Raw genomic sequence first — 9,913 nt, forward strand, 5'->3', positions numbered from 1 at the left:
TTTGATGTGAGAACATCCCATCAATCAGTGCCTTCCAATTGCTCCCCCAACTGGGGATCACCGTAACCTGGGCATGAGCCCTGACCAGGAATCAAACCTGTGACCTTTCGGTGCGCAGGATGACCTCCAACCAGCTGAGCCGCCCGGCCAGGGGCCGTTTTATTTATTTATTTATTTATTTTAAAATATATTTTATTGGTTTTTTACAGAGAGGAAGGGAGAGGGATAGAGAGTTAGAAACATCAATGAGAAAGAAACATTGACCAGTTGCCTCCTGCACACCTCCTACTGGGGATGTGCCCGCAACCAAGGTACATGCCCTTGACCAGAATCGAGCCTGGGACCCTTCAGTCCACAGGCCGACACTCTATCCACCAAGCCAAACCAGTTTTGGCCTGTTTTATTTATTAATCTTTACACTAGAACAGTGATGGCGAACCTTTTGAGCTCGGCGTGTCAGCATTTTGAAAAACCCTAACTTAACTCTGGTGCCGTGTCACATATAGAAATTTTTTGATATTTGCAACCATAGTAAAACAAAGACTTATATTTTTGATATTTATTTTATATATTTAAATGCCATTTAACAAAGAAAAATCAACCAAAAAAATGAGTTCGTGTGTCACCTCTGTCATAGGTTCGCCATCACTGCACTAGAATGTAAACTTCACGAGGGCGAGGTTTTTGCTTTGTCCTCTGCAATTTCCCTGGCACCAGTAAACACCTGTTGAATGGATTCTGATGACTTTCTACCTCTCTGATCTCAATACCCACTTTTTCAAAAGACTAGGGAATGCGCCTCGTAATAGGAGGGCTGGGACCTGATGAGGGTGAGTCTGAAGGGGTTGGTACCATAATACTGCCATGAATGTCTAATATTCTGATTTTTCTTTCTCAGCTTAACACCAAAACATCCCCAGCAGCCAACCAGGCACCTGGCCCAGAGGAAAAGGGTGAGTGGGCTTGGGCTGGGCAGGTCACAGAGCAGGTGAGTGACACCTGGACATGAAGACAGGCAGGGCTGTAAGTCTGGAGCCCCTGAGCGCGGATAAGGGAACAAAGCACTGGGTTAGAACTACTGTCTCTATAGGCTTCCTGCCACGTTTCCCCAAGAGGTACACCTCCCAGTGTTTACTCTCTGGTTTTAGAAACTGGCTCTGGAGTGGTTGGAGACAGGCCCAAGACAGGAAGGAACTAATCAATAATCCAGCCACGGTCTTCATTGGAAGTTGAGGGACAGCTGGGGAACACGATGAGCTCTGGGTTGGACTGTAGGTTTGGGAACAGGTGGTGAGAGGCACCTGTGGTCCTGGTGCAGGCGCAGCGGAGCTCCCCTGGGCCTGGGTTCCTGCCTCTGGCTCCAGGCGACACTGGGCTCGCGGAGGCCACAGGGGTGGGCTTGACCTCAGCATTTGGGGCCTGGAGGAGGGCTGGGCTGTGCAGGGTTACTCACTCGGGAATCTCACCGCCTGCAGGGGAAGCTGGCAATGCCAAGAAGGCCGAGGGGGGGGAGGAGGAGGTGGACATCGACCTGACAGCGCCGGAGACAGAGAAGGCTGCCCTGGCCATTCAGGGCAAGTTCCGGCGATTCCAGAAGAGGAAAAAGGACCCCAGCTCCTGAGTGCCAGCCCCGCCCGCCCCACTCCACACTCCGAAGCTCTGGCTTCCATGCGCCTTGTCTCTGTCCCTCTATCCCGGGTGGGACCGTCTGGCCCTCGGGCCGTACGAGGTCCACAAAATCATTTATTTGGTCTGGCCCTGCCAAGGCATTAGGGGTGAGTTAATTAAATGTTTGATCAAATATAGCAGGCTAATTTTTAAGTTGATAGTTTTGTGTGGCTTGTGAATGATGCTTTAAATATCCAAATGGCCCTCGGCAGAAAGAAGGTTCCTCACCCCTGCTAACCCCTCATTCGGGCAAGTTTGACCCTTATCTGCTATTTTCTGTGGCCCCTCAAGTCATCACAGCAGCAGAGCATGAGGAACATAGGACAGGGGAAGAATTCAGCTGGCAGCCACTTGCCTGAGGGTGGGCCAGCTTCTCCTTGGGCTAAGCCTCCTTAACCAGTTCCTCTGCCCGTGAGGTTGAAGTAGAAGAGGCTTTGAGGCTGAGGGCCCCTCCCCCGTACAGTGTGGGAGGGAGGGGAAGTCTTCAGAGTCGGGTGCCTGGGGGGGATACGCACTGTCTGCCTGTCGTTACAACAGTCCCACTTCAGGTAACATTCCCTCACACCCTCTGCACTGCCACCTCCACTTCCTGCTGCGCCAAGCCGTGGTGGGGACGGGAGCCCCTGGAGACTGGCGACAGCAGCTTTCACATCAGTGTCTGCTGAGTAGATGAGTCCCAGGAACGCAGGGGGACTGGGCCAGGCAAAGGGTGTTGCCTTCACCATCAAGGCTGGGGCAGGGCAGAGGCAGGGGCGTGGGAGCTGGGGTAGACTGGGGAGGAAGGACAGTGAGAGGGATCTCTGAGGACACAGGCTGCTGCCAGGGAGACTGCCTGCCCCTAACCCCACATCTAGCCTCCCCAGAGGCCACGCAGACCTGGTGACCCCTGGAGCTCCCGCCTGCCCCACTGTGGAGTCGGGACAGAAGGGATAGCCGCTCGGTGAGGTTTTAGCTGTTTCACAATTACAGAAACAATAACCCTCCAGTGGAGTCGTTTAACCTCTACTTCTGACTTTTCTTGGGAGGAGGGTGAGTGCTGGCCCCAGGGAGGGCAGGTGCTGAGCACTTTCTCGCTGAAGCCCACCTCTCCGCCCCGACCTGCCCACACCCTGCTTCACGCCCACACTGCTGCCTCCACCCCGGGCCTGCTGCTCCCTTCCCTTCCCCTCCAGCCGAGGGCACACCCCGTCATCTTGCTCCCTGTCCCACGTGACCTGTCCTAGCTGTCCCTGCTGCTTTACCCCTCCCCCCCCCCCCCCCACACACACACACAACTGTTAAGCAAATGTAGTGGAAGAAGATGACTGGGCCACACTGAAGACTTTAAACCATGAATTAAATAAAATGATGGCTTTCAAATGAGTTTACATTGTTGAGACTTGAGCTTCGTACCTGGAAACCAGAGCCAAACGCAGGAAGTGAAACCACTTAACAGCTGTGAGCAGGGAGCCAGGCAGGCTGTGCCTCCAAGTCCAGGCATGGGAGGATGGAGCTAAGGCACAGGGAGGCCCCTGTTACTGCGCCTGCTCCTGTCCCCTCGGTCCCTGGAGGGGCGGGGAGAGCAGGGCTCCTGTGGGGCGAGGCTCGGGTGGGGCTCTGGGCTGGCGGAAGGCAGCGGGGGTCTGTCACCAGCCCCTCCGCAGGCTCCACTGCTCAGGGCCGTATGGTGCGGAAATGATTGTTTCCCTTTCCCGTTACACTTGCCCCCATTCGCATGTTAGGGACACGGTGTGGCCGCAAACACAGGCTCAGTGTGGGGAGAGTGTTCTGACCTGAGAGAGGGCTGGGCCTCCTTTGCAGAGTCCGAGGCCACGCTCAGCAGGTCCTGAAACCCGCTTCTCCGCCCGCTGCTCATTTCTGCCACCTCTGCGCCCGCAACTCCTCCTGGGCCCTGGAACCCCTTTTCTCTCCTGTCCCCCCAGTTCCTACCGCTGGAGACACGATCCTGAATACCAATCGCCAGGACTTGCTCGAGCGCCTTATTCTGTGAGCGAAACCTGCTACTACCGGTCAGCAGAAGAGACGGTGCTGGAAAGTCCCCGCGAAAGCACTGGCGGTACCACCCTGTCGCTCTGACCTCCTTCTGCGGTTTTCCGCTGACGCGGGTGACGGAACTGGGTGTGCAGCCCTGAGGAGCAGGGGTGCTGGGGTACGTTCTCAAGCCCAAACTGGGAGAGGATCTTGGCAGTAAGTCAGGCCCCTGAAGGGACAGGGATCCTGCTTCCCCGACAGCCTGCTGCCAGGGCCTGGGGTCGTTGCCCTGTCCTCCATCCGGCCCCAACACAGCCAGCTTTCCCACGGTCTCTTCCATCTCTCATTCCTGCCTTCAGTCCTTGCAGGGCGCTCCCTTCGGCGCCTCTGCCTCTCTCTCTGGCCCTCTCCCCTGGCTGCGTTTCCATCATTTCCGGAGCTGTTTGCAGTGGGATCACTCCAGGGAGCTGCTGCCGCCCTTCCCCATCTTCTCTCGGAGCGGGTGCGCACACAGCATGCGCCCACTCCACTGGGTGTGGTGACGGCTGGCATGTGCCTCGTGAGCCACTTCAGAGTGGCCTTCCCTGCGCTGTGTGAGCTGCACCAGCAACCAAGCTCTTCAGGGAAACCAGTTGTGGGCGGGTGGGGGGGGGGGGTTGGGTTGGGCTGGAGAGGGCAGGGGCTATTCCCAGAAGAACGAGGCAGCGGAGATGGAGGCAGCAGCTTCTGGAAATGTCAGTGTTTATTAAACATATGAGGACATTCGGGGGTTGAGAAGAAATATACAGAATGTAGAAAAATTCTAAGAATCCCCTGTGGCTGGGAGTGTGGCCTCTTCCCTTTCACCCTAGTTCCCATTTGTTTTCCTCCTTTCTGTGTGGTTGTTTAAAAGCCATTTCTTAAGGCTCATCTGCCCCTTTCCTCAACTCCTGACCTGAGGATCGTTGTCCCTCCTCCCCCAGGACCTCGGGCCCCAGGACAGTGCTCGGAGCGGCCGGCCAGAGGGCGGGCGTCGGGGGCCCTGCGCGGCGGACTCCCTGAAGGACGTAATGGGGGCGGGGAATCCAAACATCCACATGACGTCATTGGTACTCAGTCATGGGGGTCAGAGCAAGGGCACCGGCAAACCAACCAACAAGCTTGGATTAAAAAAATAAGAGAACCGAAATAAACCCTGCAGGGCGGCTGATCTGGATGACCCGGTGTTAGCTGAGAGCACACAGGAGGGCAGGGCCCCTGACGGAGGGGTGGGAGGGGCAGGGAGGGAAGAGGCAGCGGGACAGGCTGGGTGCAGGGGCACGGGTGCAGGTGGCCTGGAGTCGAGGCGCGGGGTAGCAAGGTCCCTTTCTTCTCGGTGCCGGAGGGACAGGCACCAAACACACAGTCCTTGGGGGCGGTGCAGGGTAGGATCAGGCCCTGGACTCCCAGAAAGCCAGGGGGTGAAGGTGGGGGAGAGTATGACGTGCCTGGGGAATGAATTTTGGAGTGAAACTTACATCTCAGAGGGAAGTGAGGGCAGGGCAGGCAGCTAGAGGGGCAAAGGGAGCCCGGACCCCGGCTCTGGCAGGGCCTGGGCTGGTCACGGGTCCGAGTCCCGGCCCATCATGTTCTTGAGGGCGTTCTTGAGGCTGGTTCTGCTGGGGGACTTGACTGCGGGCCTGAGCTCCGAGCTCTGCTCGTCCTTGCGAAGCTCCATCTCGATGACCACCACCTGCGCGCCCTGGGGGGCCTCCGCCCCTGCGCCCCGAGCCCCCGCCCGGCCCGCTAACCGCTATTTCTTATCCTTGCGAGACTCCCCCAGCCCCTTGGACTTCTTCTCACTGGCCGCCTTGGTGCTCCTGCTGTGGTCCAGCATGGCGTACAGCACGGGCGTCTGGGGAGGGGCGCAGTCAGTCACCTGCCCGTCCCGCCCGCCCCGGGTCCCGGCCCCGAGCCCCGCTAACCTGCCGGCCGCGCTTGGAGTCCTTCCCAGACTTGTGCAGCTTCCCCTTCTCCATGGCGCTGCGGGGAGACGGGGTGTGGGCGGGGCGCTCCCCTCCCCCTGCCCCTCCCCCTCCCCCTCCCCGGGCGCCCCTACCTGAGCCGCCGCCGCAGGGCCGCCTGCCTGCGCAGCCAGCAGTACCGCACCAGGTAGAAGAGCAGCAGCAGCAGCAGCACCGCGCCCAGCACGCCCCCGACGACCGCGCCCAGCACCACCCCGTAGCGCGTGGGCACTGGGAGGGAGGGACAGTGAGAGACCCGCCGGACCTGCCCCCTCCGCTGCGGGCGGGGGTGACCCCAGCTGCCTCCGCCCGCTTCCCAGGGCCCCAGACCCGCCCTCCGTCTCCTCGCGCACCTTTTTCGAAGACGTAGAGTGTGACCTTCGAGGTCTTGCCCACGATGTCCGGGGGGTTCTTGACGTCACAGGTGAACGTGCCGTTGTCGCTGTAGTCCAGGTTGTGGATGACGATGGAGCCGTCCTTCCAGCGCGGGTCCCCTACCCACTGGATGCGCTCCTTGAAGGTCCCCACCTCGTCGATGTAGGGCTGCCCCTTGGCGAAGTGGAAGATCTGCGGAGCCAGGGCGGGCGGTTCCAGCCACAGGCGCGGGGCCTGGGCTGGGGCGGGCGGGAGGGGACCGTGCAGACAGGCTCCCGGCGGCCAAGGTGGGCCTGCCCCGCCACCACCGGGGGTCGTGGCTCATAAAGGACCCTCCCCACCCCCCGCCGCCCGGGTTCTCCTGCCTGTGGCCTCGGAAGCGCCCTCTCCGATGCAGCCCCAGGGTCCCCCAGGCACTCACTGAGATGGCATCGCGGCCCCCCTCGGGCTGGTAGCGCCAGGTGAAGGAGATGTCATCCGAGACCCACTCGCTGGACCAGAAGGAGCAGTGCAGGGTCACTCGGGAGCCGACAGCGCCATGGACCTCCCTGTCCGTGTACACGACAATGGCCTGGGCCAGGGACAGCACTGCAAACAGAGGGGAGCGGGTGCTGGGGGCCCCACACGGACACCGAGCAGGTGAGGGCAGGTCCTGCTCAGGCCAAGTGGGCCGAGAAGAGACTGGGGCAGAAATGATACATTCTGAGGCCCAAGTCTCCCGACTCACTGAATAGCAGATTGAAATGCTGTGTTGGTCCAAGCTTGTCAGCGGCCTGAGCGAGAAAATGGGCAGTGACTGTTCCCTGGGGGACAGCCAGGGGCTTGCGTTTGTCTGCGAGTCTCCCTTTCCCTGAGGCTCAGTTTCCCGTAAGCCATCCCTATGATGCAGGCTTTACAATTTTTTAAATTTATTATAAATTATACAGGTAACACATATTACATTCTTCTTATAAACTATTCAAGCAACAGAGATAAAGCTAAAGTCTCTCTTGAGACCCCCTCAACCAATTCCTTCCCTGTCTGTTATCATTTTTTAAAAATATATTTTTATTGATTTCGGAGAGGAAGGGAGAAGGAGACAGAGAACTGTCAATGATGAGAGAGAATCATTGATTGGCTGCCTCCTGCACGCCTCTACTGGGGGTTAAGCCTGCAACCCAGGCTGTGCCCTGCTGGGAATTGAACCGGGGACACTCAACCACTGAGCAACACCAGCCAGGCTGTTATCAGTTTAATGTGTAGCCTTTTTCTGTGAATCAAATTCAATATAAACTTAATAAACTCAAGATATGCAGGTACTTATGCTTAAGAAAATATGTGTATAAAATAATATATGTAGGGTTTCCATGTTGATTCATAGAGACAATCTTCTTTTTAAAAGCAAAATCAAATTTTTCTACAGGAAAAAAAAAAAAAGAAGATAACTAGAAAGTGTTAAGTCTTCTTCCCTGGCCCAGTTGTCCTCACTGCTGAATCTCTGGTTGCCATACTGCTGACCCTTGACCGGGAGATCAGGAAGGAAATCCCCAGGGGAAGCTGGGTACAGCGCAAAACCCCAAGTCCAGAGCTCAGCTGACTGCGTGTGAGCGCTCTGTGGTTCCACCTGCTCACCCTCCTCGTGGCCGTTCTGGGTCAGTGCCACGCCCAAGACTCACCCACACAAGAAAGGCCATTCCAGGGAATTGCGTGCGTGGGCTGGCCGAGTGGGGGCAATTGTAGACTCTTTTGTTCTACGAGATGGGGAGCAAGCAGCCAAACAGAGATCCACTGTCTGAGCAATGTTGGGGGCTCATGCCGCCCCCACATGGTCCTGAATCTCCCACCTCAGCATGTAATACATTGACTCGCCACCTAGGACCTCCGCCTTAGAGCCTTCTTGGGATTCCCAAGAGCAACAAGGAAAGTTATTCATTGGGTCCACCTCCTCTTCTTCCTGTTCTAATGTCCCCCACTGCCCTTCAGCTCTGCTCAGTGAGTGGGGCAGGTGCTGGGACAGAACACTCCCCCTCTCCACGCCTTTCCCCAGTGTTTCCTCAGGGGCCCCGAATAGTCCAGTACAGCCCAGAAGAGTCTGGGTTTGGGTTGAGGACCAAGAAGTTGAAAGCAGAGAACGTTGGCCATCCTGAGCAGCCCCACCCATTTGCCTGCTGCTCCAGAACAGTTCAGAGAAGAAGGACCCGTTCAATCACCCTGCTTTGACCTTCTCTTGCTCACCCAACATCTACCATGGGGCAAGGAAGGGGTCGATCAACTTATGAAGGAAGACAGCTTTCGATGAACAAAATCTTAGAATCTCATAAACCCTTCCTCCCACTCCTTTTGCCCACATATTAGACAACTGATCCACAGAGGGAAACTGAGGCACCCAGAGGCAAAGGACCCAAGGAGCTGGGACCACAAACGTGGGGCCTTTCCTTAGATCACAACCCCTGGATGTTCCCTTCATGGAAACTAAGGGTTGGTACCTCTGTACTAGACCATGAGTAGGAACCAGACTCAGGTGTCTGACCCTGGTCCTTATCTTGCTCTAACATTGCTTCCCCCAGGCCCTCAGCATGGCTCTGGGCCAAGTTACCGATTCCCAACCTGGGTCTAGTATGGTCCACCTCAGGGAAGCTCTCTACATTCTCTTTTACCTTCTCCCTTCACAGAATACCTTTATGCCTCCCTCCAAACTATGTATTTTTTCTCTGAATAGAATATCCTCTTCCTGGTCCTTCTCACTCTTTCTTTAATTGCAGTGGGCAGTACAGGGAAGGTAGTGGGAAGTTTGCAGAGAGAACCTGAGTCCCAGGGCCCCAGGCTGGGGTGGTTCCACTTACCCAATGAGGAGAAGAGCAGTGCGGCCAGGATAGAACTGGGGCTGGACGAGGGAGCCCCAGGAGCCATAGCTGGGGCAGGGTCTGCAGGGTTGGGAGAGTGGGGGACCAGGAACTGAGCGGGGGGTTCCTGGAACCCGCTTAAAATCCCCCAGGGCCCCAGTATGAGGGGGCTGTCCTGAGCCAGTAACCAATTGCAGCCTGGCATGTGCAGTTGAGAGGTGGTGGTAGGGGGCTGACTGCAGGGAGCAGAAGGAGCATTGTGTCCTCTGGGTGGAGGGTGGGGTACACATACCACCCCATACACAGAGGGCTTTGTGTCTGCTGGCCTCCCCCTGCCCTAGGCTGGAATGTCGAGGGTGGTGGTGAGGGAGAGGGACAGAAAAAGGGACACAAACACACTTCTCTGAGGGGTGGATGGGCAGGGGGACCTGAATCCTAAGGCCACGAGAAGGGGATTCCTCCCCAGATGCCTTGCCTGAGATGACCCCCTAGGGCCCTGGGAGCTACAGGCAGGTTTCCCAAGAGAACCTGGGAAGCAGGGGTCACTGTCATCTCGACAGTCTTAGGTGGCAGGACAGGCTTCTTGAGATGACCAGGTCCTTTGGGAGCCTTGTTTGACCCAACTCCCTTCATCCTGGGTGATTCTTCCCAGATGGAAGCTTTTCTCCCTGGGAAATATCCAGGGAAGAATCTCCTAACTTCTCCCTCTTTGTCAGGAAGTCCTTCAATGCCATATGCTGCAGTCGTAGCCTATTTCAATTTAGAACAAGTCAGTAAAACCATACTGTGCTACCTAATGTAAAATGCGGGTGTGCAGGCAACAGAGAGAAGAATAAAACTGAAGTCCCCCTTCAAGGAGTTCAGGATCTAGTTTGGGAGGGCAGAGAGAGGAGGGTCAGAGGACAAGCCCATCGACAACTGACCATATGGACTGTGACACCTGCCACAGGAGAGTGCGGAGCAATGTGCTGGGCACCCAGGAGGCACGCTCAGCTGCACGGGCAGGAGACTGTTATGTGACGGAGATTTAAAAAAAGAAGGGTTACTTAACAAATGAAGTTCAGAGGAAGGGGGAGTCATGTCTGGGAGGCATAT

The 9,913-nt window shown here is 56.8% G+C and overlaps 2 protein-coding genes across 5 annotated transcripts in view; one reads left to right on the plus strand and one right to left on the minus strand.

The window, feature by feature from the left end:
- The window catches only part of PCP4L1 (Purkinje cell protein 4 like 1), a 13,026-nt gene extending 8,210 nt beyond the window's left edge, over positions 1 to 4,816 (plus strand). The window contains exons 2-5 of one of the 3 annotated variants that reach the window (XR_001345503.2): positions 899 to 953; positions 1,476 to 1,775; positions 3,591 to 3,817; positions 4,602 to 4,816. Coding sequence is in view for 1 of the 3 variants with exons in the window: in XM_014445671.2 (XP_014301157.1) it covers positions 899 to 953; positions 1,476 to 1,621 (201 nt within the window). In the remaining 2 variants the exon portion in view is untranslated. Of the gene's footprint in view, positions 1 to 898; positions 954 to 1,475; positions 3,031 to 3,590; positions 3,818 to 4,601 lie in introns of those variants that run through there. The other 2 variants (XR_002826391.1, XM_014445671.2) reach the window with 2 other exon arrangements.
- On the minus strand, positions 4,363 to 9,594 carry MPZ (myelin protein zero). 2 transcript variants are annotated; one of them, XM_023744606.1, is made up of 7 exons: positions 8,819 to 9,594; positions 6,418 to 6,584; positions 5,975 to 6,188; positions 5,717 to 5,852; positions 5,583 to 5,640; positions 5,409 to 5,512; positions 4,363 to 5,105 (listed from the first exon to the last, which is right to left on the minus strand). In XM_023744606.1, the coding sequence occupies exons 1-6, from the start codon at positions 9,021 to 9,023 to the stop codon at positions 5,411 to 5,413; spliced, it is 882 nt and encodes a 293-aa protein (XP_023600374.1). In that variant the 5' UTR covers positions 9,024 to 9,594; the 3' UTR covers positions 4,363 to 5,105; positions 5,409 to 5,410. The 2 variants fall into 2 exon arrangements, with proteins under 2 accessions (XP_023600374.1, XP_023600375.1); XM_023744607.1 differs by lacking the exon at positions 5,409 to 5,512 and having other exon boundaries at positions 8,819 to 9,592.
- Positions 9,595 to 9,913: the final 319 nt, after the last annotated feature.

The sequence above is a fragment of the Myotis lucifugus genome, unplaced genomic scaffold (genome assembly GCF_000147115.1).
Source record: "Myotis lucifugus unplaced genomic scaffold, Myoluc2.0 scaffold_478, whole genome shotgun sequence".
Taxonomy (NCBI): domain Eukaryota; kingdom Metazoa; phylum Chordata; class Mammalia; order Chiroptera; family Vespertilionidae; genus Myotis; species Myotis lucifugus.